This window comes from Diorhabda sublineata, chromosome 1, assembly GCF_026230105.1.
Source record: "Diorhabda sublineata isolate icDioSubl1.1 chromosome 1, icDioSubl1.1, whole genome shotgun sequence".
In the NCBI taxonomy this organism is placed as follows: domain Eukaryota; kingdom Metazoa; phylum Arthropoda; class Insecta; order Coleoptera; family Chrysomelidae; genus Diorhabda; species Diorhabda sublineata.
In genome coordinates, this window is record NC_079474.1 from 18,056,238 (window position 1) to 18,082,433 (window position 26,196).

At 33.8% G+C, this 26,196-nt stretch overlaps 1 protein-coding gene across 9 annotated transcripts in view; it reads left to right on the forward strand.

Annotated features, from left to right (window-relative positions):
• LOC130452397 (telomerase-binding protein EST1A) overlaps positions 1-26,196 on the forward strand; it is a 90,575-nt gene that overhangs the window by 52,793 nt on the left and 11,586 nt on the right. For all 9 annotated transcript variants that reach the window (XR_008910963.1, XR_008910966.1, XR_008910969.1 and 6 more), the window contains 3 exons: positions 6,766-7,040; positions 7,723-7,893; positions 25,918-26,065. Coding sequence is in view for 1 of the 9 variants with exons in the window: in XM_056791652.1 (XP_056647630.1) it covers positions 6,766-7,040; positions 7,723-7,893; positions 25,918-26,065 (594 nt within the window). In the remaining 8 variants the exon portion in view is untranslated. The remainder of the gene's footprint in view (positions 1-6,765; positions 7,041-7,722; positions 7,894-25,917; positions 26,066-26,196) is intronic.

The following is a 26,196-nucleotide window of genomic DNA, read 5'->3' on the forward strand; positions in this document are numbered from 1 at the left end:
TTGTAAAAAAACTCTTGAAGCACTAGCTAACAAAAAAATGTAATCCAAGATCTCATATCATGCTATAAGGAAGCGGACATCCTTGCCAAAAAAGGGGAACTACTCCATATTTTGCAACAGAGCATTACTGAAGCTTGAGATATTACATCAACAAGGAACCTGAATTGAAGGCATCAGAGAATCCAGAAGATTCCTAGTCATGTCTGTTAAGAAGTCTTTTCATAATATCCAGAAACGATCAGTTTTCTGGTAGTCACTGCCTCTTCAAGTGGAATAAAAAACCTTGAGACAAATAGTCTCCTTATTGAGGAGCTTACGTATTTCGTAGGTATAATGATTCGGGCATTTTTCCAGTTTATTCTATTAATATTTTCAGTCCACTCCAGCTCTGTTTTGCAAGAGCCTTTAATATTAAGAATCGTTGCACCACATCAGTTCACTGACCTTTATTACCATATTTTTTTTGTTCATTCACACCTTCGATCCCGATGCGAACAATTTGGGTATTTTAAATCTTAATTATGAACCTTCGGTCGAGACGAGCCAATTTAGGTCTTTTTGCAAAAACAAGACATTAGTAATTTTTTTTTCAACCGCCAAATTGCAATTTTGATTACGTCCCTTGCAATTTCCCTGTACGTGCATAATCTTTCTACAAAATTATATTTTGGCAATTTTCAACTTGGCAACCCGTAATTTATTTAATTGTTGCAAGTCCGGTCGCGTAGCAAGTTGTTGATGCGGGTTTTTCTTGTCAAATGCCAGAGTCGGACTCGAATATATTAATATCTACATTTGATATTGAATGATATTGCTTTACGGAAACTATGATCCCGGATCGGATAGATCGATCACATATCAGCTGATTTCTGATCCGAGCGTCCAATTTTCTGTGGCAATTTCAAATTTAAAACTTGATCTACAAGATGTTGAAATGCCGAAACGTATAAAAACCGCAAACCACAATAATCTAACAATGACGCTGCTCATGCACATGTACAGACCCATCAGATGATCGCATTTACTCACAACTCTATCAGGATCCGAGGACCCTACATTCATTAAACTTGGTCGTTTTGAGGGGTCTTCTTGAAGAAATTTATCCGATTAGATTTTTGGTCAGACAATTCTTGAATTTTTCATCACAATAATGGATCTTCATATTTTAAAATAATGGTAACTGATTTTTTGGCCAAACACGGAACTAAAGTTATCCGATCTGGCTTCCAAAAACTTCATCCTCTTTTAGAAAATAAGATCAGTCCTTATATAATTGCTTGGATGTCTTGAAATATGTCTCAGTCAATAGGGAAAGAACTTCTGAATAAAAAAAGCTTGCAATTCCACGTGTTCGATATTAAAATCGAATCAAATTGGTTACCGTTGAATACTTGAATTTTAAACTAACTCGACGAAGATAAATGCAGAGACTGATCTCGCCGACGAAAGCTCCAAGAAGTACCAAAATCCGAACAATAAAAATTTTTTCATTTCCCAATTCACTATTTCCAACGTAAAAATATTGGAACTAATGTTCGCTTTTCTAGTAATTGTGCGTCAAAATGAGTGTTGACGATATTCTCGTTTGCTAGAGTTTAGTCTCGCTTTCGAGACTATACATTATATTTTTCTTGCCAGACAAGACGAGACTTTCAAAAAGTCTCGTCTCAAATCTCACACGAGTCTCGCAAATATCTGGAAATAACTCGAATGTTGTGGAAACATATTTTTTTTTCCGTTTTCACCGACAAGAGAAGATTTTTCAAAGTCTCGTCTGGTCAAAAAAGTGTTCACGTTTAGGAGAGACTCGTCTTGCTTTCGAGACCCTACATTGAATTTTATTTGCGAGACTTTCAAAATGTTTGGTTTCAAATCTCACACGAATCTCACAAAAGTCTCCGAGTATCTCGAATGTTATTGAAATATATTTTTCAAAGACACGTAATAGCGAGTAGCTTGTGTTTACAATACTTGTTACGAAGTTTTACCGTTTTGAGCGTTTCCAGAGATTGTCACGTGTATTACTATTATACTAGACGAGACAAGACGAGATTTTTTAATGTCTCGTCTCATTAAAATGAGTTTTGTTCACGATATTCTCGTTTGCAAGAGTCTGGTTTCGTTCGAGGGGCGATACATTAAGTGTTTTTTGCGAAATTATCAAAAAGTCTCGTCTTATATCTCACATGGGTTTCGCAAAAGTCTCGAAGAATCGCGAATGTTATTGAAACATATTTTTCAAAGACATGTAATAGCGAGTAGCCTGTGTTTACAATACTTGTTACGAAGTTTTACCGATTTGAGCTTTTCCAGGTATTGCCACGTGTACTACTATTATACTAGACGAGACAAGACGAGATTTTTCAATGTCTCGTCTTGTCAAAATGAGTGCTGCTCACGATATTTTCGTTTACGAGAGACACGTTTCGCTTTCGAGATCCTACATTGAATTTTATTTGCGCGACAAGACGAGACTTCCAAAAAGTCTCGTCTCATATCTCACATGGGTTTCGCAAAAGTCTCGAAGAATCGCGAATGTTATTAAAACATATTTTTTAAAGCCGCGCAATAGCAAGCAACCTATGTTTACCTTTTGCAGGCAACACTAGTTGAAATTCCAATAAATTTTTCCGTTATCCAAAATCAAATTTAGGTTTGGTCCAGTCCTGTAGTTGTTTTTCTCTTAAATATCGTGAGTTAGCTTGATTGGGCGAATTTCATACGTGAGTGACATGGAGGTGAATCTGAAACATGCGGTACAAGCTTGATGAAGTAAATTGGAAAATTTTCAAATTACGCCGTTTAAAATGAAAAAGAAGCAATTGTAGAGAGAATTTTTATATTCCGTAACGTATCCATACTGGTTTTTTACAAGAACAATAAGTACGATGTATTGGAAAATTCTTTTTTCTATAATCTTGTAGGAAATGTTGAAAATTTTATATAGAATATTTTGCAATAAATATTATAACATACGATGTATGTAAATTAGGACATGTATCGTAATAAATACGAGCGTCATAATACACACATTATTTTTTCTACGACTCATTATGAAAATAAAAAATAATCACTTCATTTTCAAAATTGATTAAATTTACAAAGAATTTAATTTGAATGGCCACGTTAAATTAATTTTATTTTGGAATGATACTTCAACGTAGCTTTCGGCCATTGTCGTGGATTTCCATCCATCGTTACGTTTAAATGAAGTGAAGTCACGAACTGCATCAATTAATATTGTGGCAGAACTGTAACTATGCAGATTCTGTTGCGAAGAAGACAAAACCTCCATCCATATTCTATCGAAGACACCCTGGAACTCCAGAGTACTACACCTGGGAACGTATGAAAAAGGAGACGAAGATATCTGGCAACTGCAGCCATCCCACATGAACTTTCGTTTTTGTTTTTATTCACATTCTCCTGAATTCTAATTCCACCATCATTTTTATCTTTTTTCCATTCATTGAAAAAACATTAACAGAATTCTTGTAAATCGATTTTGACCCTAGTGAGACTCATCAGGACAGTGTAAAATTTCTTTTTCAGTATCTAAAGGTGGAAAGTTAGATATAAGTGCTGTTCTATCCGTGTTTCAATTAATCTTCTTTATTAACATTTTCCTGAAATCTAGTTCCACCTTTCTTTTGATCTATTTTCCATTTATGAAAACACAACAACATTAATGAGTTTTAAGAGAATTCTTACCCAATAAACACCCGTCATTTCTAAAGACTCGCAATTACAAATAGTTAAATATAATTTGTAAATCGATTTTTGACCTAAGTGGGACTCATCAGGACAGTGTAAAATTTCTTGTTCAATATCTAACGGTGGAAAGTATAAAAATATAAGATAAACGATGTTCCACTTTATATACTCGTAAATGTTATTTATTATTATAATGTAAACTCACAATAGGTCTCTTATAGCCATTATCCAATCTTTTTTTTTAATAGGCACTTTAAACATCGCCGCTAGTATACACGCCGAAAAAAAATCAACGCTGTCAAAATTTGATTGACAGTTATTCGCAATTTCCGACGGTAATTAATCCGTTATTATTTGTTTGGCATGTTAATTTAAACGATCTCATATTATACCTTATTAATATCAGTTCGACGAGAACCTGTTTTTGCTTAACGTGAACTGTGATATTTGCATTTCGCACGATGTCGACTTTGTAGGTTATGTAAATAATTTATTGGTTTCCTTTGTTAGCGACAATGTTTAACTTTGTATTGAGATGTTGAAAGCTATCAATTCAATATAACTTTTTGGTTTATATACTTAGTGAACGTTCCTCACCCATCGGTTGCAGCCAATCTATTCTCATATATTTAAAAGTATATTTTTAATAATGGAGTAACTTCCATCGCTAATATGATACAAGCCTTGAAGGTAAAGTATCAAATGAAAAGTATCTTGCAAGAACTTTCAAAAAAGGGAGTCCAATATTTGATGCAGCCGTATAATGAGGTCCTAAGAACAGGCTACTTTTTACTAGCTCTAGTCAAAATTAAAGGGAAAGATAGAGAAACCAGATGAGATCATTTAGGCTGATTAGTCTTTCACCAATAATGTCCAAAAGGATACAGTTATTTAAAAATTAATAATACTGTTCTCCTGCTTTTCTCGAAATTGCACAGGCCTTTGACAAGGTTTAGTATATACCACATAAGTCGCACATATCTATTTCCTTGTTCTAAAATCCTATCCACAAGATCGGCTTTCTTAGACCAAACTAAAACCTTAGGTGAGCCACAGAGAAGCATATTAGGTTCAATTCTATACCTTTGGTATATAGGTGATCTTCTTACTAATAACAATATTAACTACTGCGACATATGCAGATGACACTGATGTTCTATCCTGTCACCAATACTCAGATGCACCATTAAGTCTACTGTAAATTAACCTTGATGCCATCTCCTTGAAAATCATGGGGTTAGAGGTTGAAACTATGGGGGCAATGTCTAAATCCAACATTGAAATTTTGGAATGGTTTCATCAGAAAGTTCTTCGTAGTGGTATGTACCTAATAATGTAATTGCTCAAGGCACCCAAATGAAAAGCGTGAAAGAAGAAATATCCAATCTATCACAGATATACGCTCTAAGGCTTAGCAACCATCCTAACAGTCTGGCAACGAACCTAAACCTAAACATGTGACTTACCTAATAGATTTTAGAACTATTGGACTTGAAAAGATTGTATATGGGAATTTGTCAGCTAGATTATGAGCCTTTTCGTAGGTGATAATTAAATCAATAATATTTCTATCAATATATCTATTTGAATATTGAATTTGGAAATCGTTGTTTTGTAAAAGAAACATTGAAATTTAAAACGCAACAATTCTTGACTAATCAATACCCAGATGATGAATACGTAAGTATTCGAAAGCTTGGAAATATATTAAAGTTAGTACATTTTGGTGTCTGATTTTGCCATAATATCACTAAGAAAACGCAGGTCTTTTAGGCCCATTGTAGGGAAGTAGTTCCTTTCCACTATTTCCTATTTTTTGCTTTCGTTTTTCAATCCTGAATTCCTCTTTTTCTTAGATTTTCTCACCATTAACGACAAACACAATCATTATGACAGTAACGTGAGAGATTTTGCTTCGTTTCGTAACCATGGTTCCACTAGATATAAAATCCACATTGAGTACGTTAAAAAGGATGACCCAATCATATATTGGGTCGATTTAATGAGGATTTGAAAAAGAATATGGGAGTTATGGGAGATTATGAAAGAAGTATGGAGGTAAAAAAATACTACAAGAATTGTAAGAGAATTTGATAGTTCCAATCTACAAGAAAGGAGAACAAACAAATTGCAAAAACTAATGACCAATATGACTAACTTCAGTGCTCTATAAGGTGTTCATACTTAAAAATGTAAAGAAATTGACGAGGCACATAAAAAACGAAAATAGGATACCTCAACTTGATCTCAATCAACTTAATATATGCGGACGACATAGTAATTGTGGCTGATAATGAGAAAAATACGGAAGCACGAACAAAAATCTGGATAGAAAAACTGCGAATAATGGAAATTAATATAGAAAAATGCGAAACAATGAATAAAATGGGAACAAATACTAATAGCAAAAGAAGAAGAAATAGAATAAGTCACAACTTTTGAATATCTTGAATCAATGGTAACAGAAGACGGCAAAATATATTTTGCTTATAAGCTGAGATGATAAACAGAATAAAGAAAGCAACAAATATATACTATGCACAGTGTTCAATAAGAAAGAGAGATTGAAGAAAGTGAAACTGAATGAATACAATATAATAACGATTCCAGCACTGACAAAATAGAAAGAAAAACTAGGATGGATAAAATAAGAAATGAAATTATGAGAAACAAGAAACTGGGTTGACCATTTATAAAGAATGAAACAAAGTAGATTAACAAAACGAATATGGAAAACAACAACAGGAAAAAAGAGTAGGGGCAGACCAAAAAAAACATTGAACGAACAAATAGCATATAGGAAAACAAAGGCAATAAATCAAATGATAATACTGGTACATAACAGGAAAATATAGAAGAAATGGATCAAAAATACGATTCCGACGCAGTAGAGAGGACAAAAGGAAAAATGGGAAGAAGGAGAAGAAAAAAGAAACGATTGTAATGAAAGTAAAAGTTCTTTCATGGCAAATGTCTTGTCTTCAAATCTGAATTTTATTCCAACGTTGAAATCCTCTTTAAAAAAGTTTCATAACATATATTTTATTTCAGGTTACGAACCGGTACGTCTTCCAGAGGATAGCGTCTTGTGCGGTTTCACTCCTCTGCTATACACTTCCGACGATACAATTTACGCGTCTAAAGACGTCGATATCGAGGCCGCTCATTTCACTCATCGACTCAACAAACTCCTCTTCTTCGGAACCGTCTATCTTTGCGGCATAGATCCACCGGTATTGAAATTGGAGATCGAGGACGACGTCCGGGATTACGTTTCGGTTGTTTGTACCAGCAACAGCAGAGATTCGCCACCGAACACGGAATTGGTGAGTGATAATTGAATGTGTCCTTCATATTTACGCAACAAACGATTTCTTAAGATATACTCTCTTATATTTGAAGTGTTAATGATTGTTAATGATTTTATTTAGAGTATACTACAAAAAACAAAAGTTGCAAATCTTTTTATTACCAACAACTTTGCTATTTTACTTTCTTTTCATAAGACTTGTAGTTCGAGGTAAAGCGTTGCCTTCTCTAAGATTCTTTATATTCTTTCCAGCATCAGAATATTGGGTATTTATTCTTCTTTTATCCTTTTTTTGCACTCTTTCCGATCCTTTGTTACTTCATTCGTCTACTGTATTGTTTTCACTTGTCTTTCCACTTCCTGCACCACGTCTTCCTTTCTTTCGTTTCTTATATCTTTTTACTTCTGTTACTTTTCCTATCAGTTTTGTGGTGTCTCTTAATACTTCCATATATTTCAACTGTTTTGTTTTCTATTAGTTCCTGTTCCTCATTTATTATCCTAATTATCCTTACATGTTTTTTCCAATGGGTTTCTTCTTATTTCTATTTTTATTTTCACTTTTTACCATTTTCGAATTCTTCAGCTGTGTCCTACCAGATCAAGGGCTTTGTCCAGTTTCAACATCTTTATCATTTTGGTGTCACCTCCACTTGTTTATTGAAGCGTTTGGAAGTGACTCACATTTTTTTTTTCAGAGACAAAATAACGAGGTACTTTTGGAAAGCTTCAGTGACGATAATGGAGATGAAAGACTTGAAGAAAAAATCACCAGTGGTGTTTCTACAGAAATTCGGGATCTTTTAACGAGAAAAGGCGAACTTGAGAAACGAAGAAAGAGCCAGGAACTTCATCTAGAACGCGTCAAGGTGAGTGCGATATATTTTATAGGTTGTCGAACGCTTTTTCTTGGAACATAATATCTATTTAGAGTTGAACTAAAAATTAGTGACAACATATTTATCTCGGAAGATACGAGGAATGTCCCAGATGACCTGATCTAAAGATGACGGTAGTTGCTTCAAAAATTCTACTATATTAGAAAGTACACAAACTTTTTCAGTGTATTGGTCATCGTTATGTAATACAATATTTTTATTTAAAAGGCATTAGCCCAACCAATAAAAAAGCTGAACTAAATTCTACTCTGGGTGAGGCTGCTCCTTCGTTATCAACAGTAAAATATGGGATAGCAAAGTTGGGACGAGACCGTACGACTTGGGAAGGCCAAGAGCGCAGTTGTCCACCAAATGAAGTAACGACTCTAGAAATGTTGAAGACAATCCAAAAAGCGGTACTGGATGATTGTCGATTGGAAATGCGCGAGCTATCAGACGTACTAGGCGCTTCTAAAAGTGTGGTACATCGCATATTACCTGAAAATTTGGATATTAGAAAGCCCCGGTTGATCATAATGGAACAAAAGCGTCGCTAAGATGTTTCCATCGAGTGTTTGGCAATATTTTACAGATCTTCACAACCATGGATGAAACGTGGGTCCGTAATCTCACACCCAAAACCAAATAACAATCAAAACAATGAATTAAAAAGGAAGAACCGATTCCAAAGAAGGCAGACTACTCCATCTGCAAGCGTCGGTTTTTTGAAATGCGTGTGGGATAATAAAAATTCATAATCGGCGACCCCAAAAATTCTCGCATGCGAAATTTCAGACCGATGACTTGAATCTTTTTGTTTTGGTCAGCTTTAAAGATTTAAAGTGCGCATTTCACCAATGAGTAAATGGCTAATTATTCTACCCTATCTATAAAACGACTCAGATTTGCTGTGGATTTTCTCAAAGGGCTGTGTTGTAGTGTTGTGGTGGGAACACCCAGTTGGTGAGAATCATTTGACTTTAGAGATTTTCCATCTCATCTTCATCTGGGACATCCTGCAGCATCATTTGACGAACTTTTGAGGTTAGTTTTCCCATAAATAGCAGATGTAGACAAAGCGGTGATGCTTATAGTGACCTGCACTTCAATTATAAACTTTTACCGGTCAACATACAAGACAAAACTACGATACGAACTGAAGTAGTGGACTGTACTAAAAAACAACAAGTATACTTTGGGTTTGTTAAACGTCGCATGTAAAATGAGAAACGACGACGCGCAAACTAACTCTTTTCACACGTGGTCGTGTAGAATGACCAATTCAAACGATCGCGTTCTTTTCGCACGTGTAGAACGGCCCTAACGGTTTCAGCAATTACGACTTAAATAATTCATATATTTTTTTCCGAATTGAAAATTCCTTGAACCAGCTGCGGAATTCTCGGTAGTGAAACAATTTTTTCAACGCTAAAAATAGTGATACGATTGACGAAAAAGAATCGAACGACGAGTCGAATACAAATTACTCGGAATAAAATTCTGTGTCGCGGTCTTGAACTTGAACTGGTTTCGTGTGCAGGTGATCTGCTCCGTTTGCCAAACTCGTTACTGCATTTTATGCGTTATTTGTCGTTTACTATTTTTCGATACGCGATGCCGGCTCAAATTTTAATAATATAAATTCGCGGGCCACAAAAATAATTTTATAATAAAGTCCAAGTGTTCGAAAACTTCAAGCTAAAATATAATTAAACGTGAATCATTTTCAAACTTACTTACCCCGGCAACCCCAACGGTTATTATTTGTCGGGTCCACCCTATTAATACTTATAATTTTTTTTCGACGCATTCAAGGTAAATTGAGACCTAAGTTTGGAAACAAAAATTTTAACACTATTTTCGTTTAATAAAAAATATGAAAATCTGAAATTCCTCGATTTATCTTGAATTTTTTTTTCCGAAGAATATGATATTTTTTTGGAAAATATAAACAAAAAAGAACAATTTGAAAATAAAAATAAATGAATATCATGATTCGAACAATTTTTACAAATTAAAAAAAATGATTTAATTAGTGTATACAAAAAATTTTTTCTTTTTAATAAAACTGATAATACGATTTATGGTGAACATTTATTTTTTTCCATTAAACAAAAAATGTTTGATTTACTTCAACGTTTTACTTCTTAGACCTTTTCATATAGAGGGTATTTCTAAATTCATACGAAAAAATTCAGGAGGTGATTAAATTAAGATGGGTCTTTGCTTTAGCAACACTTTCATGGCTCGCCTCTTTCCGAGATATCACCTTTAAAAGGTGAAGACTAAAACTGAGTTTTTATAATTTTTTTTCTAAAATTTCAGTAATGCTAGAAACTTCTGTAATTTCGTAATTTTCATGCACTCGCAAAGGACTAATCAGGGTTATTTTTTTAATAGGTACTCCTATTATTTTAAACGAGGGCGAAATTAGCAACCCTTACTCAATTATACATCAAAAGTTTCTTTCAAGATAAAGTTTTAAATCCTTATTTAGTTAAATATATTTTATATTCTTGAATTTTTCTCCCAAAACCAATTTATTATGATTCGTATTACATATTTTTTATTTTTCACTCGATTTATTGAAAAAATTATAAATTATAGTGTTTAGTTTTTTTCTCTGCAGTTATTGGTTTTCGAAAAAATTTAAGAATATAATGTGTTATTTAATAAAAAAAGGATTTTAAGTTATGATTTTATTTCATAAAACCTCATCTTGAAAAAAAATTTTGATATGAAAGAAAATAAGGGCTGCTAATATCTCCTCCGTATAATGTAATAGGAATATTAAAAAAATATCTATAGTTAGTCCTTTGCGAGTGTACGAAAATTACAGAATTTCAAGTTTCTAGCTTTACTGAAATTTTAGGAAAAAAATCAAAAAAATCTCAACTTTCGTTACTACCTATTAAGGGCAATATTTCGGATACGAGCAATCACCTCCTGAATTTGGTCGCATGAATTTAGAAACACCCAGTATGTTTCGTGATAATTGTAGATCTCCTTTTTGGTTTAAAAACAGAAAATTTTTCGACCAATTTCGGTCTATCGGTCAAAACGTCAACTTTTAATCTGTTTTTAAACGCAATTGCTCCTAAAGATTAAAAAAAAATTTATTGGAAATATCAATTTTTCTACTTTTTATGACCAAAATATAGGATGGACTCCATTTCCAAACATTTACAGCTCAATTTTTTAAAAAGATGTTATTTAAATTGAAAGCCTATTTCAGAAAATACTTTCGTATATACCCGGTTTAGAATTGTGCTAATAAAACGTTAATTTGGCGTTTTCGAAGTGTCACAATCCATTCATTCAGATCCCAGATATCGTAAATTCGGTTTTAATCATAATTGCATGCGATTTATGAATAACGCGAAACGGCAGTTTTTCTTCATCATAAAAACATATCACTGGAAAATTTCTTTTTTCTTTTTATGTCAATTAAGACCAAACTTAACCAAAGCTGTAGTGGAACATAACCTAATCGAAGCTAAAGTAAACTTGGGTTTATTTTTTCCAGCGGGAAAACCTCCTTGGCGGGAATCCTCACTTTTATTCCTTGACTATTGAATTATAGAATGAGCTGTAAGGAATTGGTCATTTTTCCCTGTTCAAGTTACTCTTATATTTAGTTGTATTGAATTAATTTTCGCGGGAGAAGGTTTAATGGTGGGAAAATTTAGTATAAAACAGGTATTAGGTTTCGGTTTACGTCCAGTCTCTGAAGACGATAACTTGGTTATCGAAACGCTCATGGCAGACAGTGTAATTGTGAGTGTTGGTATAGTGCTATAAATAAATAGTGTGTTCAATATGAATATCTTGTCTTCCGGTTCCAGAAATTCCAACTTAGTTTTAGACTTTGTTGAAAAATAAAAATTATTATGTCTAAAAATTTCCAAATAACCTTCTTAATTATTAAAAAAATTCAAGCCTTAAATCAATTACTGAAATGCAAACAGTATTTCCTGGTATCATCGACACTGTGGGCAGTAAATTTAGTTAGTCCACTTTGGTGTTTCATTACCACGTTCCCAATAAGAAACCGCAACCATAATATTTGACATTTGATAACCAACTAATATGTCGATCTATCCTCTATGTCGATCGATATTTCGATGCATAACGTCATTGAGGCAACAATGAAGTCTTTGATTTATTGATTGAGGCAGTACGAAATCTGCCGGGTCAGCTAGTATAGAATACAAAATTGGATGGAAGTTAATGTGAATCAAAACGAAAATTCAACGCACAATTAGCAACATAGATTGTTAAGTATGCAAAAGAGTATCTCAGATTTACCGAATCGAATTTATTCTCACAAAATTTGCAATTTAACCTCGTACAAGTAAATCGTGTATGTCACACGTGATCTGTTCACGTTCGAAAAATGTTGCAGGCGTCGTAGGTCTCGGTCTGTCTCGTCCACTTGACATTCGCGATGTTGGTGAAAGAGGGCAGGGACATTTAGTACAGGCGATTCAAAGAACTATTACCTGTAGAATAAATAATTTGTTTATGTTATTTTCATTTTGTGTTTTACAATTTTATTTATTAAAATTTTGAACTATCAAAAAATGATTAAATATCGAGGTGTTATTAAGGATTGGTACGAGTTTTTTGAGATACGAAGCTCTAAAGTATATAAATTATATGCCAAAAATGAAGTTTGTCAAAGATGTTATAGAAAAATTTTTCATGGATTAGCAAAAATTATATATAACAATTTAAAACCAATATTTTGTAAAATATGAACGAAATTAGTTCATAATTTAATACTCTACATTTTTAAAATGGAAATTATGCTAAACTGAAAATATTTTAACTGAAATTCTCTTTTTTTGTGATCGGTTTAGGTAGTAGACGAATTTTTTTTTAAAATGTCGCGATCAATTGTAAAATGTTTCTAAAAGTTTGTACTAACTATGAAAACAAAGAAAGTAAACGGTTGAAAAGACTTTACAAAGATTTTACAATTTATCTTTGACCTTAAACGAAGTTAATAAATGGTTGTCTTCTGAGCTTTTGCAATAAAGTAATCTGAATTTGCGATAATGAAAAAAACTCGGATACGCAGGTCCAAAAAGTATAAATCGCAGCGCGTTTTTGCGTCTCAAAGAGCTAACTGGGACTAAACTACAATCACAAACATCGAAAAAATAATGCCCCGTTTTAAGAATAATAAATAAATCAGCCGGTACTTGCAAGTTTTAACTTGTTGTAAACATCGACAAAATATAAAGTAAACAAATAACGGACACTATTATTTTCGGTTTGTAAGACAACGTTTCGACCTTCGCTTTACAATATGAAAGTGTTTTATTTCGAGATTTACTAAATGAATTATCGGGTGGGCAAAAACTTTTGGCTAGTAGTGTATATCCTCTTCTGATTCATTTACGTTAAATAGAAAACAAAAAAAATATACTTTCATAATTTAGCTCAAAAATGGGTTGTAGAGGGCGTCACGGATCAAAAATATCGTTTTTTGTTATTTCTTTGTTACTTCCTACTTCAAAATGTATTTATGCAATAAAAAAATGATAAATAAATTATATATTTGCATGATTTAGTTTAAATAAATATGGATTCTAGAGACCGTTGCAGACCAAAAAGTTTCCCAAATTGTTATTTTTTGTGCCTATAGTCGACGATAAATAAATTAAAAACCGTTATTGAGTATTCGACGAAATAACGAACTACTATTCGCTAATAAAAAGTCACGTTTTGATTTATATTAAATCGAAAGTAAATTTGACGTTTATCTACTTGACTATATGCAACGCAAGGATCACCAGAATTCCAGGACGGGCCGTTCACGAACCGCCGACGACGTCGTCTCCATCTCTATCGTGATATATCACGTCTCAGTGCCGTGGGAAAGCGTGGGTGTGCGTACGATCACTTCCTAGTTTCACCTCGTCGAAGAGATGTCGACCGATTCTAAGTAGGCGCTTAGATACAGACATTTTCAATTGTTAGTCGATACAAAATCTTTTCGTATTTGTTTCGTACATACATTTTTACTTATTCGAATATAATTAAGTTTATTGTTTTTTATGTATTATCATCAAAAACTACCCTGGATTAATTCGATATGGGATGGGTAGTGACGTGAAATTAACGATCCAAAAGTTTTATAATCATTCCCCAAAACTGTTTGATGGATATTTCTTAACTCACGCTGTTAAAGGGTTGTATTTTTTTCCATTTACAATTGCAGAAGTTTGAAAGAGGCATCCATCAAAGTATTTAAATATCTTCAAAACTCGGATCATTAGGACAGAACTAGAAGTCAGATTACCATATTTTTTACAAATAGAAACCATTATTTGTTTTTATCAATTCATACATCGTTGAAAAGCTTACTCTGTTGTCTATTTTTCAACATAATCTTCACTTTTTCGAAATACTTTTGAAGACGGTGCTCCAACTTTTGTATTCCCAAGTTAAAAAAGTCTCTCGCCAATCCCAATTTTTTATTTAGCTTGCGGAAAAGTTTATAATCGCTGGTGGCTAAGTCCAGGCCATACGGGGAATGGGGCATAATAGCTCCTGGATTTTACGTGTAATCGAGCGTTGTCTTGAATAAGCATGTCAGTTGCCAGGGACCATAACTTCATTGCGTAGAAAAACCGGAGGACGCTCGAACTCTAACTTGGCTGGAATGGCGATCGATACTTCCACCAAACACTTAGCGACGTAACGAATCATGGAAGTGCAGCTTTGAGGGTGAGGGACTGTCGGATTTGGCCTAGTAACTTCCTCTGTGCTGTAGCTCATTGGGGATCATACATTTGGTGTAAATCTCGTATATAATGGCATATGAGATAGCAAGTCATTAATTCTGGCCATTGCAATAACGAATATGTGAGCTGGTGCATTGTCTTGATGAAACAAGCCAAATGCGATAGTTTTTGCTTGGTACATTCGCTCGAACGTTGCAAAAGTTCGGATAATACTCGCCGTTCATAGTTTTTCCTTTACCAATATAGTCAATGAAAATTATCGCACTCGCATCCCAAAAAACCGACGCCATGACCTTGCCTGCAAATGGAACGGTCTTTCCATTTTTTCGAGCCTGTCCTTCCTTTTCAGTCCATTGTTTTGATTGTTCTTTTGTTTCGAGTGTGAAGTGATGGACACATGGTAATGAAACTTCGCAAAAATTCGGCTTTATATCTGTGAAACATTGCCAAACGCAACGTTGTTTTTGATCCATTGTGAGCAAACGCGGGACCCATCTCATATCCAAATGTTCAGTTAATATGCAAGGTACCGCACTTTCAGTTGTCGATCATCCGGTACCTCTTTCACCAATTGACTGAATTGATTGAAAACGTTCATTATTGATGGCTGCCAAACAAATACTAAACACAACGTGGAGTCTTCAAACTTGAAACATATGTTGTATAGATTGTGTACTTTTTAATGCAAGCAACTCCCGCCATCTCTAGGTCGGGCCAGGTACTTCTGGCACCATTCTCGTAGGGAGAAAAATGGACGGCGGGCCTAATCACAGGGTACTTGAACCTCGGCAGCTGAGCCGGATTCTTGGTTCTATCAAATAGAGGAAACACATCCTGCAATAATTATTTGTTAATACAAAGAGAGTAATTATGATGATGTTGACCAAGTTGAAGAACGATTTTCTATTTTTGAAGTGCTTCCATGTGCGAGTAATGCAAAAGAAATATCGGGATAATGAGGCTTGGATATGCCTCCCCATTCTCCATATTAGTATTATTGTACTATAATGAGATTTAGATTTCGATACAATATTTCCAAATCTTTTGGTGTTTCATTTGGAGGTAGTCTAAGAAGGATTGCTTGCACACTTCAACAATGTAATATATACCGAAGACATTAACTACAAAACCGTCAAAGAACTACCCAACCACCATGTTTGTCAAATTAACTACCTCAAACAAATAATTGTTTGTTTGTAATTTTACATAGATGTGTTTAGAATCATTTTTCAGAACAATTAGTACTAAACTGACCTGTACAATGTCATTATTATTTTGTAAAGTTCCATCTTTCTATGATAGAAAATAAGAAGAGTAAATTCTGTATTTCCCCAATTTTTTAATTAGAAGTATTATCTGCAGCACTAGGTGTTCATTTTTCATTGGTATATCATTGTCGTCTGCTGTATGGAAATTTACTCAACACCAAGTTGATATTTTGCAACAACATCTAACATTGCATTTAAATCGACCAGAGCAAAAGGGTTAAACTCGTGTCTACTTCATCGAATTCAAGGGTTGGGAAAAAATGATATAGACTACAGCTACCTCAGGGTTGTCACCATTAAGGAAAAAAATCTGGATGATCGGGCATCCATCAGAGACGTTCGGAGTTTGCTCCAATCAAAATTTAACCCTGAGACAGTCTAAGGATAATTTTGTGTTTTTATTTGTATTTATTTTATATAATTATTTTTTCCATACGTATTTCATGTTGTTACGAGCCGCTTTTAATAATTCTACATAATTTTTGTATTTATTTATGAAGTTGGAACAAGACATCTGTATGTTCAAAGAAATTTGCAATTCTGCTTCTATTAAGTCCCGACTCGGGACAATGTCTTCGAAATCGGGACGGGTGGCAACTCTGAGCTACTTGTAATTGTAAATAGAAGGAATATTTCCCTTTCATTTAATTTTGAAAAGCATTATCCTTATTTTGGAATCTTCTAAAAATTAATGTACATATTTGTGAACCACCTTGTTTATAGCAAACCGTATATCGTGCATCGTATTTTTAATGCAAAACCCGTAAGACCAAGACCACGAAATTTACGAGGTCAAGAATAACATCACACTAGGAAGTTGATGCAATCCGAATTATTGATGATACCTGAAGGTAACAGCTGTAAATACGCGAGACTTTCCCGACTCTATTTCAATCTTTCGTACACATAACAACGAGAATTTGTTCGCTGTTTATGGAATCGAGGTTAGGTTAAGTGTCTGGTTGTTAATTAATTATAAACTTATACTATAACATTGTTATTGTATACAGGGTGTTCCGTGACTTGATGAAACATAAATATTTTGATTCTTTGAGGGTACGAATTCATAGCAACGTGATCAATTCGATGGCCTTTATACTGTTCTGTACAAGTATTCAATCCATTTATAGAGCAAAATCAAAACTTATTTTTAAATATATTTTCTAAATTATACATTCGAATATTATGAATTTCCAATAGATGATTCGGTATGTCCATGTAGTATGTTTCAAGGTATAAATAATTTTACACTACTCTCTGAAGGCCAGGGGCGGCTCGTACCCGATGGGTAACAAGCCGTAAATTTTACAGTAACAACTTGTACAATTGAAACATAGCGAGACAAATTTTTCATCCGCTTATAGAGGCTGTTATCTACAAGGTGTTCCAGGACTTGATGCAAAATATTCGGGAGCGAGTAGATGACGTGAAAATCTCCTCTCTTTTTTGAGTTATAGGCTTCTGAAGTTGCAAAATCAAAACTTATTTTTAAGTATATTTTCTAAAATATGCATTCGAATATGATCATAAATTGTAATTATTTATTGAAAATACTCACAGGAGGTATCAAAACACAATCAAACATTTCTATTTGATCTGAATACTGTCGAACATCGGAAAATACATAAGGAAAAATTGTAGAAAAATTTAGTTGGTTAACCTACAACTTATCAAATAAAAACAAAATAAAACTATAATAAATGTTCGAGGTGGGTACACACTTCCGTAGCCTATGGAAGAGCATTCCAAGATTCTGCATTGTAGCGTCACAATAGAGTTTATTCTATCGATAATTTTTTTCCGTTGTTGCATATACGAAACTTTCAAGATATCCTCAAAAAATGGATCCATTGTATTTCATTTCGGCCCCAGTTAAAGTATATAAATAACTGGTACTCAGATGGGGTGAACAATTAATATTAAATTGGACGCCATCAGCTTTTTAACAATGTTAACAGTTAATAAAAAAAAGGGGAAAAGCTGAAAACTGCGTATCTAGAAGAGCATAACGAATAAAAACAGTTATAAATTAAAAAAAACTCGGATTAATTTATATATTAAAGATGAAAATCTGGGATGGTTGCAGCCCTCAACTAGATTCTCAGATGTTGGGATGAGTTGAATTCGTAGTCTGGTGGTTGGAAACTACCAACCTGGCAGCAGTAGAACTGAGAGAAAAAATAAAATGATGAAGGAAACGGGAAATTACGGAAGAAGGAACGAGTAGGTAAAATATATTTGAATAAAAAGGAGCTTATGCTCCCAACGTATAAAAACGTGAATTAATATTTTTTAAAATATATCCAACCTGGTTGTATTCTATTCATTATGTTCCTCAAATAGAAAATACGAATTTATATGAAAACTTTCATACAAAATTTGCTTCAAACAAAAAGAATCCATAGAAAATTTTATGAGGACAATACAAAAAAACAAGAAAAAACTTACAATGCCATAATACGTGAACAAAGGAATACCTATTCAAAATGTTTGAATGCCGAATGGTTTGTTCTATTCTATTAGCGATTTGTGACCTGTTTGAAAATACATCTGATAAATGATATGTTTCACAAAATTTAAGTTTTTTCCCTATACCCTTCAAATATTAAATTATTGCGGACAACATTCTGAACAACCTTCAGTTTTTACCAAATGGTGAACAGATTCTCACGTTTCAAAGGAAAAACCGTCAAATGAAAGATATATTACATAAAAATTACGATATTTTCAAAAAAGGGCTAATTTTCTTTTTAGTAAATTCTATATATTATGCTCTTTTATTTAAACAAAAAATTAAAACTTGACTAATTTTGTATCTTTACAAAAAGTTTACTATTTAATATTTATTGTTTTTAGATAATTAGCAAGTTTTGCGTCATAACTAAACACAATTTGGACTTTTGGCCAGGTTTTCAGTGCATCGTTGCAGTGTATTAATCCATTGCTCTAAACGACGTGTTGTAAGTTGCTTTGACGATGGGGTTCTAGGTCAACTTAACACCATTGGGTGGTTATAATTACCATGTCTCCAATTTATGGTAGTTATTTCGGGAAAACCCCGTATTATTTGCAGATATAATAACCGGTATGAATTTCTCTTTTCATACTAGTAAAAATACGCCAGAGCGGTATCCCTTTCATGCAGAATGTAATAAACCAAGTGACATTGTGTTGGTGTGTTCTAAGAATAATATAGGTGGAACTACTCTTTGATATTCTGTTCAAAACCTATCGCTATTATATTCAAAGCATACATCGTCACATATCTATGATTTTTTCGAAAAAAAAAATTCATATGCCGCTCTAAAGATCGGTTGTTGACTACCAAACGACGTATAAGAAATTCTACGATATTCCTTGATGGAAATTCTGCTGAAATGGATCTCTGATTATTATATGTGAGGTTTAATAAATATCGTATATTTGAAAATAACACCATACAGTAATAATTTGAAAAAAAAAGTCTTTGGTTGATAATTCGACTTTTATTTGATTAGAAATAATTCTGGTCGTAGTACATGACTTACTATTCCAGATATTGATCTTCTACCTACATTAAAATATCAGATAACACATCGCTCAATAAGAAAAACACATTTTTTGCCAAAAATCGGTTTCATTTCTTAATGGAATCTTCTCCAAGAGTAATACAATCATTATAATGTTTCTCTAACTTCTCGATGCCGTGCTTGTAGAAGAATTTGTCTTTTTTGCCTCAAAATAGGCTTCAGTTTTAGCAATTGCTTTTCTTCATTTGATTTTCTGACCTTAAGATCAACGAGTAGCCCTTATCAAAGGCCAGATTTGGACTATGCGGTAGATGAAGAAGCAATTCGAAATGTAATTCGTTCAATTTAACCATCGCTGGCATCGACTTGTGAATCGGTGCATTATCTTGGATGAAACTGGTTTTTTCCTCGATATACGAGGTCGCCTTTCCTTGATTTTCGCATTCAAACGATCCAACAACTCTATGTAGTAATTGCTTTAATTGTTTCCCTTCTGCCGAAGCATAAAGCCAAAATGGCTGGAATACCTGGAAAGGATTAGTACTTTTAAGGTTGATTGAACACCTGCTTGCACATTCAGTATAAAAAATGTTGATTGTTCTCCACTACTAACTAAATTTAAATTTATAGACTTCAGAACATTGAAATTGATAGCATATTACATAATAGTTACAACTATCTATATATCTAAAAAATTTTGACTATGTGCCTCTTTTTAACTCAAAAAATACCCTTTTCCGAATCATATTCATTTTGGATCGATGAAAAACTTTACCAAGATTATGAATAAAGAGGATGAAACATTTTAATACCAAAACCTTACTCACTAAGTGATGATAAGTTGTGGGAAGGTAGTGGCTTCTGTAAAGAATCATAACAACTCGCTGAACACTTCCTTTGAGATTGTGAGGTAATCCGGAAAACGGTACTTACAGTAAAGCTCGTTAAAGCAAGAAGAGGTAAGAGTAAACCTCCAAGTAAGTAGCTCACTTTGCAAAGTCGTTGCTGTCTGAATGGTAAACTGCCTGGGGTACACAATTGATCAATATGTCAAAGTGTTAACGAGATAAATTCACGACTTACGCTTCTAGCTCATCTAATAGGGATGGGTGTTTTTATTGGATTACAAGTTACTGCGTGACATAAATTTTATAGAAAATTAGTATGTTCTATCGTATTTAAGTCAGGACTAACTTCTACATGTCATCTTGCACGAATTCTGGTGATATACCGCCATTGTCACGAATAAAGGTAAATTCGTTTCCAATGAAGTTGATGTAAAGTACCAGAAGATTTGCTAAAATTACTTATATATCTATCAGCCGTTAAACCTTTTCTTCCGTGAACACACCCCTACGAATGAACACAGGGTCCCAGATCGTGTAGGAACCACCTCCATAAGCATTCCGCTCTTAAAAGCGGCGATCTACAAATCGCTCTCTTGGTCTTCGGTACACTTTCCTTCTACGATCGCTACCTTGGATGAATATATAGGTCTTATCTAGGAATAGAACAGTCCCATTGTTCAAATTTCCATTTCAGATGATCCTGTGCAAAACGCAGGTATGCTTGCCGATGAGCTGGAGTGAAAATTGGATCAAGAGCACGTGTTTTATGGATCAGGAACATTCTTCATGTTGTTGACACAATAAAGCGGTCATCACGAGCGATTGTAAATCGCCTTCTGGCTGTTCCAGGTCGTCCATGAAAGGATTCAGTGTCCTTAAAACGCCGGAACTCTCTTCGAACCGCTGCGCGGGTTATATGCAGTTGTCTAGCAACAGTCCTTTTTCGATTAAAGCAATAACTTGAGCGGGTTTTTGTGGTGTAGTGTACATTAAACTAACACATTTGAACGCTATTGAGATTATAGAAAATGAATAATATGCAAATTTATGTTGCAAAGGCAATAATTTTATTAAATCATATTAAATTGTCTTTCAAACAGCATATTTCTTTTTTGATTTGATAAATGATTTAAAAAGTCAAAAGTTTGCAACGGTCCGATTTCTGTGGACGCAAGATTAAATAATAAAATGTTGTACAAGTTTATATACTGCATCGTAAATTTATTTGAGATTCATCATAAATCTCTAAACAACAAAGTTGATGGAATTAGTGCAAGAATGCAGTAGATATCTCCATCGGTTCAAGTAAGATGATAATAAAGTCGACATTTATCAAATATTTATAAAAATCGCTACTTGAAGCGCAATCAAGAGACGAAGTAGTGGAAGTTAATAAAATATTCAACGGACGCCTCAGACCGGCTCGTTTAACAATATGAATTATTCAGGTATGCCCCAGCAACCTATTCAGAGCATATTACATTGTATAGACAATTAGGACGAATGGCAAACATTTTAAAACCATGGGAATTAGAAATTATTTAATTGTCATATTCTAGAAACGGAATTTAGAATATATATTCAGTTTGAAGTTGTAACGAAAATTCTTTATTTCTATAAAAATCAAACAAGTTTATATTTGAAAACGCAGTCAAAAATAATCGATTACATAGTGCGATCTATGAGTTCTTGGCCTCATATAAGAGTGTCAGGATAAAAGATACGGATAAATTGTTTGTTGTAATTTAATTATTTAAACTTTATAAAATAATGGTTACTACACTATATTTAAACATCTTTAATATAATTAAATCAGCACCTAATCGGCCCAAATATAAAAAACTACATCTGGGGCTTGTTCAAAATGCTCTTTTTCAATTGTTCATGTGTAGTTGTTTCTCAACCTTTCTAATATATATATATTTTGTTTCGAATTGCGCCACAAATGTTGAATTGGTCTTTGTTGAGGAACATTAAGAAGACTCCTATACTTTTCAATAAACGGAATACTCAACTTTGCTCCCACAACGTCCTTTGCATAATGAGCAGTTGCTATAGTCAAAACACAAAGTTTCCTTCAGGTTGCTTGTTGTTATGATTATATTAATTTAGATATCGCCAACCATACTTTCGAATTAAACTGTTTGTATGTTTTGCAATACAATTCTGAATTTACTTCTTCGCATTTCTCATTATTCACCCTTTAAATCCTGTCAAAAGTAAAATTGACTCAACGTCGCTAATGTCTCTCGGAAAATTTTGAAAATTTTGATTTTTCTTTCAATAGTTCCTTTTGAGATTATTTGGGTGCCGATTTTCTTGATTTTTGAACAACATTCGTTTTCTTCAGAATCTTGCTTGCATATCGATTTTGAATTTTCTGCCCAATTTTCGCAAACTAACTCTCAATTTTCTGTAAGCTACCTTAACTATAGTATTTTTGGCTTTTTGTGTCTTTTCTGTCTGATCCTTTCAATCGAAGTGCTGTCTTAACATGCCGACAGATATCGTAAATTGTTTGTCTGGCTAATCCCATCCTTAACCGTTAATCGATCTTGACTTTTTTCATGAAACTTTTCAAATTTTTGAAGAGTATGTTCACGTTAACTTATGTCTAATCTGTTTCACTGGGGATGAGAATTATTCCAGTCCGTACTTATCGATTTCTAAAGCTACTGTACACGTGTGGCTTTAAAGATATTGAACACCGATGATATAGTCCTGATCTGGTTCCGTCTGCCTTTTTTTGTTCGCAAAACTGAAACTGAAGTTATATAACAGCGACGATGAAAATACGAAGATTTTGACTCAAAAGATGCATTATATTTTTATAGAGGCGTATAAGCTTTGAGCTTCTGAATAGTGTGTGGAAATAGAGGTTGAATATATCGGAAGACAATCACATTTTTTTCTTTCTATGTTAGGCTAAGAACTAATGTACCGAACTACGTATTATTTCCAAAATTTTTGATTTAAAACAAATTTCAGTAACTGCTTTAAACCAAAAGATAGTCTCTGCTTCATCTCTAGATATAATTCGACGGTTATCCGTCTGTTAGAACATCAGTTATAGATCTGGAACTAAAAGTAGGAGATGAAGATAAAAATAAAAAAAGACACTTGAAATTGTGTACAAGGCATTCCTCCGAATAAACTTCGATAATGTACGATGAATGTTATGCAATAAATCTTACACACACCTACAGGGCGATACCAAATCATTCGGTTACTTATCGTTTTTAACGTCAAAGTTGAAAGTAAAAACTCAACAGAGGCGCAATCAAAAATTACCGAATTACCTGCTTAATTCTGGTTCTTATAAGAATAGGAATCTCTAATTTAACGAGTTGCCGAATATATTTGGTTAGCGTAAGGGTCCACACCACAGCAAAAAGGTGTCATCTCTTTATGTTTATCAAAATGAGACACTTATTATTATGTATTATAAAGTACATTTGGTTAGGTATCAACTGATCTAGAAGAAATCCAATTTAGAGTCAAATCAAAAATTGGTATCAAGTGTTGTTGTTTGATTCTTCTTGGGCAGCGAGTGTGAGTTCCTGAAGGACCTCCGAATATCACATGTGCTCAATGGGGTGATTTAGCTGGCCAATAATCTGAAACTCTAGTGTATCTTCTCGTCAGAGAGGATACATTCCTGGTCATAGTGTCTAGAATGGGAATAAATTGCGTACGAAGACTGCGCATTATGCTTTCCCAAAACATGAAAGTTTTTACGAGAGAAAAAGATATTTTCGTTGGGTTATTTGTGAATGGGATGGTGACTTTTCCTCTGCAGGCTTCTATTTATAGTCTTTCTGGTCGCCCTGGTCATCTCCATACTCTGCGTCGCCAATTTGCATTAACCAAATCCAATCTGGTTTTGTCCGAAAACATTTTGTCACTGTGCTAAAAGGCAGTTTCTGTGTTCCAGCTACCAATTGTAGACGAGTGGCCATTTTTCTGGCTCCATAATGGAAATCAATCAACCATAAGTTTTTCTACAATGACTTTAGTAAGCTAAGAATGTTATGTTTCGATTCCTACATGCACATCCTACAAACTACTAATTTGGATAATTGAAGCACGGGGAATCAAACCTTCATCGTACAAATCCACTATTATTGCTTTATTGACGAAAGTAATTAAGATCGAATTTTTAAAGGAAAGATAAATTTTGACCTTTCGACTTTTCTTTTTTTGATAAAGACTTAAAGAAAAGTCGAAACGTCAAAATTTATTTTTCTTTTAAAAATTATCAAAAAAAAAACAGAAGAAACCTAAAATCATATTCATATTTGTTTATTGACATGTCGTGTTTGTTTTATTTTGTTGTTGAATCTTGAAGCCTAAATAATAGAGATAGTAAGGTTAGGTTAGGAAACTTTTGTGGTTTACAGAATATATTGTAGTACTTAAGTGTGATACGCCACTGTTTAAAGCAAAAAAATTCGCCACAACGTTTATAATTGTTCATTGATGATGCATTTAACATGTAAGCTATTATTTAACTTGACCAGTTGGATATATTACTACTCGTTACCTAAATGAAGGACAAGTTTTAACTCTTAGTAGTTGGAGTCATGTGTTCGATGCAAGGACAACCCGTAGATAAAAAATGTACGCATTTTAGTCCAGTCAATAAAAGTGATTCTCATCAGTGCCTTCATATTTAGCTCTCAAGAAGTTTATAGAACATGTTATTCGGTAGTAGCACTTTTTTTTTCACTAAAAGCGTGATTAAAAGTGAAACAGATCGAAATCATACCGAAGTCCATAGACAGATACATGTGCGAGATAGTAGCAAATATCTAAAAGGACTTGGAACGATCTTGCTTCCGATTCTACGAAGATGGTTCCAGAAGTATTAGAAAGTACACAATCTATACTAGATGATCGGCGACTGGAGGTGCGCAAGCTAGTAGACATAATAGACGTTTCGAAAAGTGCGGATGCATATTAACTAAAAATTTGGATATGAGAAAGTGCGCAAGATGGGTGCCGCGTTTGCTCACAATAGAACAAAAACAGCGTCACGGATGAAACGTGGGTCCATCACTTCACATCAGAAAGAAAAGAACAATCGAAACAATGGACTGAACAGGAAGAACCGCCTCCAAAGATGGCAAAGACTATTCCATCTGCAGGCAAGGTCATGATGTCGATTTTTTGGGATTCGCCGTGGGATAATATTCATTGACAATCTTGATAAAGGAAAAACTATCAACGGCGGGTGTTATGCGAACTTATTGCAACGTTTGAGCGAAGGACAGCCTCGTTTGATTAAGAAGAAAGTGTGGTTCCATAAAGACTCACATATCCGTTATTGCAATGGACAAAATTAACTAATTAAAGTTTGATTTGCTACCTCATGCACCCTATTTGCCATATTTAGCCCCCTTTTTTATTTTCTGTTCCTAAACATGAAAAAATGGCTCTTTATTCAAAGATTTTCTAATGATAAAGAGGTGATGTTGTCAGTTGATGGCTATTTTGAGAAACTTGTTTCAGAATATTCAGAATCAAGGAGTCTAGATCGATTATTAATTCCTAAAAAGTTTCAATTTTTTTGCGAAATACGAGAACTGTATGTATGTGTATCATCATATTTCAATTTCATATTATTTTGTTACAGAAAATACTTAGTCAGTCAGTGGTTAGTGTTCACGTCGAAGTAAGGCCGAAATATTTAGTTCCGGACACCAATTGTTTCATCGATCACCTGACTGGTATCCGTAAAATCGCCCAGACTCATACCTATACACTTATGGTTCCTATTGTAGGTACGTAACATCGATATAATTGATATTTTGAAATAAATATACATTTTTATCAAAATTTATGGTACTCAAACGGTTTGGTTTAGTAAGATACTACTAAGAAACTACTAATAATACAATTGATCTGCAAACAC